The 6,027-nt window shown below is 54.7% G+C and overlaps 1 protein-coding gene across 2 annotated transcripts in view; it reads right to left on the reverse strand.

Annotated features, from left to right (window-relative positions):
* The window catches only part of IL34 (interleukin 34), a 60,095-nt gene that overhangs the window by 4,622 nt on the left and 49,446 nt on the right, over positions 1-6,027 (reverse strand). For both annotated transcript variants that reach the window (XM_052656237.1, XM_052656238.1), the window contains 2 exons: positions 963-1,096; positions 144-221 (listed from right to left, as the gene is read on the reverse strand). In XM_052656237.1, the coding sequence (XP_052512197.1) occupies positions 144-221; positions 963-1,096 (212 nt within the window). The remainder of the gene's footprint in view (positions 1-143; positions 222-962; positions 1,097-6,027) is intronic.

The raw sequence follows: 6,027 nt of genomic DNA on the forward strand, positions 1-6,027 counted from the left end.
GCCTGAGCCAAGGGTGGGCTGGCCTGAGGGGCCAGGAAAGCCTCCTGGCAGCAGGACATACCCAGACCAGTGCTTCCCAGGCAGGGCACCCAGGGTGTCCCTGGAGGCAGGGGACTCCCCAGTCCAGAGGAGGGGATTCTCACCAGTCTGGTGATGTTGGCTGTTCGGAGCACCCCCTCATAAGGCACACTGACCCTGTAGTTGATGGGGAAGTAGTGTTTCTAGGAAGATGTAAGAACAGAGCATGAGGTCAGAGTCAGAAACGGCTCAGATTTCCCCAGCCTCCCAGAGGAATCTGATGCAGGGGAAGGACCCAGGCCTGGCCCTTGATGGCAGAGGTCACAGCAGGGTTCCTCCACAGGAAATATGCGCTTTGCCCCCAGCTGGGACAAAGACAGCCCCTTCCTTCGGGACACAGGGAAGGGTAGGTCCTGACAGGCCTAGTCTCAGGCCAAGGTGTAGGATGAGAGGCTTACTGCTCTGGGAAAACCATCTCCTTTGGGGGGTGAGGAAGATAACTTTAAAAGATTGCTCTGAAACTTGTCATAGTGATGGTTTCATAACTTTCAGAATCCACTAAAAACCACTGAAATGTACACTTAAATACATAAATTGTGTGGTATGTGAATTATGTGTCAATATGTCTTCAAAGCTGTTAAGAAAAAAAAGACCTATAGAGCCACATGCCACATGATTCACCCTAATAAAAGAATCAAACACTATCATTTCCAGGTCCTTATCACCCTTGTTAATAATACGTGATTCCCCCGAGGTTTCCTGCAATCCCTTCTCCCCTGGAGAGGGCCACGTGGAGGTGGGATCAAGGGTCAGATGAGAGGCGGGGAGGGCCCGCGGCAGCTAGCAGGAGCAAGGACAGGTAGTGCAGCCCAGGCCCAGGGTGTATGCGAGGGGCCAGGGGCCAGGCGGGCTCTGGCAGAGGAGCGGCGAGGGCCCATGGGTACCATGTACTGAAGGCGGTTCCGGTACTGCAGCTTGTCGCGCAGGAAGCCAGTGATGGCGCACTCGTCGCTCCGGGGCAAGGGCCATGGCTCCAAGCCCTCATTTCCCAAGGCCATGCCGAGGAGGATCCCAAGATCTGTGGGCCACACCCAGCAAGAACTCATGAGCACCTGCTGCTTCCCACTGCTCCTGCAGGTGTGCAGTGAGCACTCGCCTCCCTTCACGCACCTGTGTGCAGAGCGAGCTCGAGCTTCCCTTCACGCACCTGAGTGCAGAGCAAGCTCGAGTCTCCCTTCATGCATCTGGGTGCAGAGCGAGCTCGAGCCTCCCTTCACGCACCTGAGTGCAGAGCAAGCTCGAGCCTCCCTTCACGCACCTGTGTGTACAGTGAGCACGCGCCTCCCTTCACACACCTGTGTGTACAGTGAGCACTCGCCTCCCTTCACGCACCTGTGTGCAGAGCGAGCTCGAGCCTCCCTTCATGCACCTGGGTGCAGAGCGAGCTCGAGCCTCCCTTCACGCACCTGTGTGCAAAGTGAGCACACACCTCCCTTCACACACCTGGGTGCAGAGTGAGCTCGAGCCTCCCTTCACGCACCTGGGTGCAGAGCGAGCTCGAGCTTCCCTTCACGCACCTGAGTGCAGAGCGAGCTCGAGCCTCCCTTCACGCACCTGTGTGTACAGTGAGCACTCGCCTCCCTTCACGCACCTGTGTGCAGAGCGAGCTCGAGCCTCCCTTCATGCACCTGGGTGCAGAGCGAGCTCGAGCCTCCCTTCACGCACCTGTGTGCAAAGTGAGCACACACCTCCCTTCACACACCTGGGTGCAGAGTGAGCTCGAGCCTCCCTTCACGCACCTGGGTGCAGAGCGAGCTCGAGCTTCCCTTCACGCACCTGAGTGCAGAGCGAGCTCGAGCCTCCCTTCACGCACCCGGGTGCAGAGCGAGCTCTAGCCTCCCTTCACGCACCTGTGTGCAGAGTGAGCACACACCTCCCTTCACGCACCTGTGTGCAGAGCGAGCTCGAGCCTCCCTTCACACACTTGTGTGTACAGTGAACACGCGCCTCCCTTCACGCACCTGTGTGTACAGTGAGCACACGCCTCCCTTCACGCACCTGTGTGCAGAGCGAGCACGCACCTCCCTTCACGCACCTGAGTGCAGAGCAAGCTCGAGCCTCCCTTCACGCACCTGTGTGCAGAGTGAGCACACACCTCCCTTCACGCACCTGTGTGCAGAGCGAGCTCAAGCCTCCCTTCACGCACCTGGGTGCAGAGTGAACATGTGCCTCCCTTCATGCAGCTGTGTGCAGAGTGAGCATGCGCCTCCCTTTACCAGGGGACATGTCCTCACAGGCCAGGGTGGGGGCGCTGGGCCCCCAGGAGGCCATCCTAGCACTGGGAAGCCTTTCCCTGGGGCCAGGGCTCCAGCACAACAACTCAGACAAGCACGTGCCATCCAGCGCAGCCACTCCCACCTCGGCCTGGCAGAGCCCCCAGATCTACGCCTTGGGGTTGGTCTCCAGCCTCCTGCCTACTCCTGCCCTCAGGGCAGGCACCCTCCTTTCCAGGGCAACCTCTGCCCCTTGTCTGGAGCCAAGGAGTTTTCAAAGCTTTTTGCTGCATTTTCCACGCAGACTCTAGAACTGTGGATTCTAGTCAGAACTCTCCCAATGACTCCAGGGCGACCCGCGCCATTGTCTTCCCTGCTCTGACTCTGACATGCCTCTCAGGTGTTGGTACCAGCAGGTGTGTAGCGGCTCTTCCCGTGTGGTCTTTCTAGGATGCTGACTGAACCTCACTCAGGCTGTTTCTCTTTCCATACAAACAATCCGAACATTACCCACCTTCACCACTGTGGGTCACTGTGACTTTAAAAACTGATTTCTGCATAACTGAACAGACTTAGAAAATATACCTGCGAAAATTAGCAACAAATAAGAACAAGAGTTCAACGGATCAGAGCAGAAAGAACAAAATATGGATATGCAAGGGACATATCTGAAAATGAACCTCATTAATAAATTCACACTAAAACAATCAGATCCATGTTTTAGCTACCAAATAGAAAGAGGTTTTTTTGTTGCTGTTACTTTAATAGAACAAAATTATTAAAGTGCTGGTGAAGTAGTGAGGCAAATGCTCTCATCTTGGAAAGCACTTTGGCAATTTTTGTTATTGATGGACTTTAAAATGTTCACATTTCAACCCACTGAACTTTAAAACTGTCCCTACCCTTTGACCCATTAAACTCATTTCTAGGAATAAATGTGAAGGAAAACAAAAGAGAGACACAAAGACTTCCACTGCAGCATTATTTAATAACAGCGAACAACTATAAGTGCCCTGGATGTTCATTAATAATGAGTGCAGTCAATAAAAATCACACTGGTAAAGAATACTTATGATATGCTTTCATGACAAGAAAAATACTTTTGATATGCTTAAGTGAAGTGAAGTCGCTCAGTTGTTTCCGACTCTTTGCGAGCCCGTGGACTGTAGCCCACCAGGCTCCTCCGCCCATGGGATTCTCCAGGCAAGAATACTGGAGTGGGTTGCCATTTCCTTCTCCAGGGGATCTTCCCGACCCAGGGATCGAACCCAGGTCTTCCACGTTGCAGACAGACGCTTTAGCTTCTGAGTGAAGTTTAAAAAAGCATGACGCAACACCTTGAGTATAAAGCATGACTTGAATTCGTTAACTATACGTGTGTGTGCGTGTGCATAGAAAAATGCAACAGAAAGGAATGCACCAAGCCTCTGCGGGATATCGTTATGCTCTTCTTTATATGTTGTAGAGTATATGGTACAATTAGTGTCTCTTATAGTTACCGTCAAAAGCTGTGCCTTTTCCTCTTCTTTCTTTCTTTCCCCCCAAATTAGCCAGGCAGGCTGAGTCACCTCTTGATCATGAGCAGGAATTACTGACCAGACTTTCCCCACTCACCTCCCTGGCACTTGGGAGCCCTTCTGTTCCTACACCCTCCAGGGCCTGAGCTGCGGGTGTCACTGTCCGCCCCAGCCCCAGCCCCACCCCCCACCCCCCGCCTACTCAATGCTGTGCCCCTGCCAGGCCAGGAACTCAGGTCTGCTCAACCCTGTGCCCCTTATGGGCTGCAGCCCACCAGCCCTTCCCGTCGTAGAAGTCTGACTCCACATTTTCCACAGACTTGCAAATTTGTATCCCGTCTGGCACTTTCTGTCTCTCTCTCCCTTCCCATGTTCTTGAACCAATATTTAGACCAAGGAACAGACAAACCAGTGTTCCCGCTTGCTCGCTACCTTGCCTCTACATCATTCGCCCCCTCAGCTGGGTGCTCCTGCCTGTCAGGATCATTCCTGCCTTGGGGTTTTGGCCCACACATTGCCCCTGCCCTTGGTGTCCTCTCCCACTGTGAGACCAAGACTCCTTCCCTCCCCAGGGTCTCCCCAACCTGAAGCAGCCTCTGTCTCTAGCACCCTCTGTCCAGCTCACTCACTGTCTTGAGCAGACAAGGCAGCCCCCAGTGTGTGGATGCACAGTGCTCTGAACCCTAGCACTTCAGGGAACTGGGGGCAGGCATCTGGGTCTCCTGCAGAAGCTGGGAAAAGCCCAGAGTGCCAGGCCCCACCCACAGTATCTGATTCAGCAGGTAGGCGGTCGGGTGGGGGGCAGAGAATCGACATTTCTAACAGATTCCAAAGTCAAGCTGATGCTGCTGGTCTGGTGACTGTGCTTGACAGAAAGTGATAGGACACAGATTGGGGTCCTCAGGGCCACACTCTGGCTCACAGAGATGTCACATAAAAATCCTAATTTCTGTCTTTTCTTTCACAATCAGTGTGTCTGTCCACACTGAATTTTCTTTTCCAGTGTGGCTGGCACCCTCTGGCTGTCCACTCCACCCCCAAGTGGTACCCCACCTGCCCTCATCGAGTCCCAGTCTGGAGCCTTCAGGGCCTGGCAATGAGGCACGCAGCAGGGACTTGTGGAGCCCCCATGCTTCCCAGACTGGCAGCCGTGGGTGCCCCAAAACCCTGCCCAAATGACCTGTCTTCTTCCAGACTTAGACTTCTTCCAACCCTGCAGCCCAACTACCATTTCCAACGTTAAGCTCCTTTCCTGCTGCCTCAACTCTGAAAAACAGGGCGGTACACAGGTGAGCAGGCAGGGACAGCGGAATTGCAGCCTCACTGCCTATCTGCCTTCCAAGAGCAGGGTCTCTGCAACTGTTGTTAAGAATCTCCAGGTGAACTCATCTTGAATTTAGGGTAGGCCCTAACTCCAATGACTGTGTCCTTTTAGGACGAGGAAAGGACACAGAGACGCGTAGGGCAAGACCCTTCGCGTGGCCTCACAGAGCAGGGTAGCCTGGGGCAATGCGGCCACAAGCCAAGGAACACCAGGAGCCACCAGAGGCTGGAAGAGGCAGCAAGGACCCTCCACCAGAGCCTTCGCAGGGAGCAGAGCTCTGACAGCTTGATTTCAGACAGCTGACCTCCCCAGCTGTGACAGAGTGCATTTCTGCTGTTTCGCCAAGTCTGTGGCAATTCATCAGAGAAGGCAATGGCACCCCACTCCAGTGCTCTTGCCTGGAAAATCCCATGGACAGAGGAGCCTGGTGGGCTGCAGTCCAAGGGGTCGCTAAGAGTCGGGCACGACTGAGTGACTTCACTTTCACTTTTCATTTTCATACATTGGAGAAGGAAATGGCAACCCACTCCAGTATTCTTGGCCTGGAGAATCCCAGGGAAGGGGAGCCTGATGGGCTGCCGTCTATGGGGTCGCACAGAATCGGACACGACTGAAGCGACTTAGCAGCAGCAGCAGCAGCAGTGGCAATTCACTGGGGCAGCTGCTCCTTGTCCAGCACCCAGCCCCTCCCGAGCTCCTGATCCGCAGCCCCCGCCACAGCCGGGCAGCTGCATGCCGCCCCATGCACCATGCCCCTCCGCCAGGGCTCTTCATTTTCACCTCCGTCTTCAGAAGGGACCCTCATCACCTCCTGCCGGAAGGCTGGAATAGAGACTCTCCCCAGAGCAGAGGGACTCCCGATCCCAGCCCCCACCCCAGACCACGCATTTTCCAC

This window comes from Budorcas taxicolor, chromosome 18 (genome assembly GCF_023091745.1).
Source record: "Budorcas taxicolor isolate Tak-1 chromosome 18, Takin1.1, whole genome shotgun sequence".
Lineage (NCBI taxonomy): Eukaryota > Metazoa > Chordata > Mammalia > Artiodactyla > Bovidae > Budorcas > Budorcas taxicolor.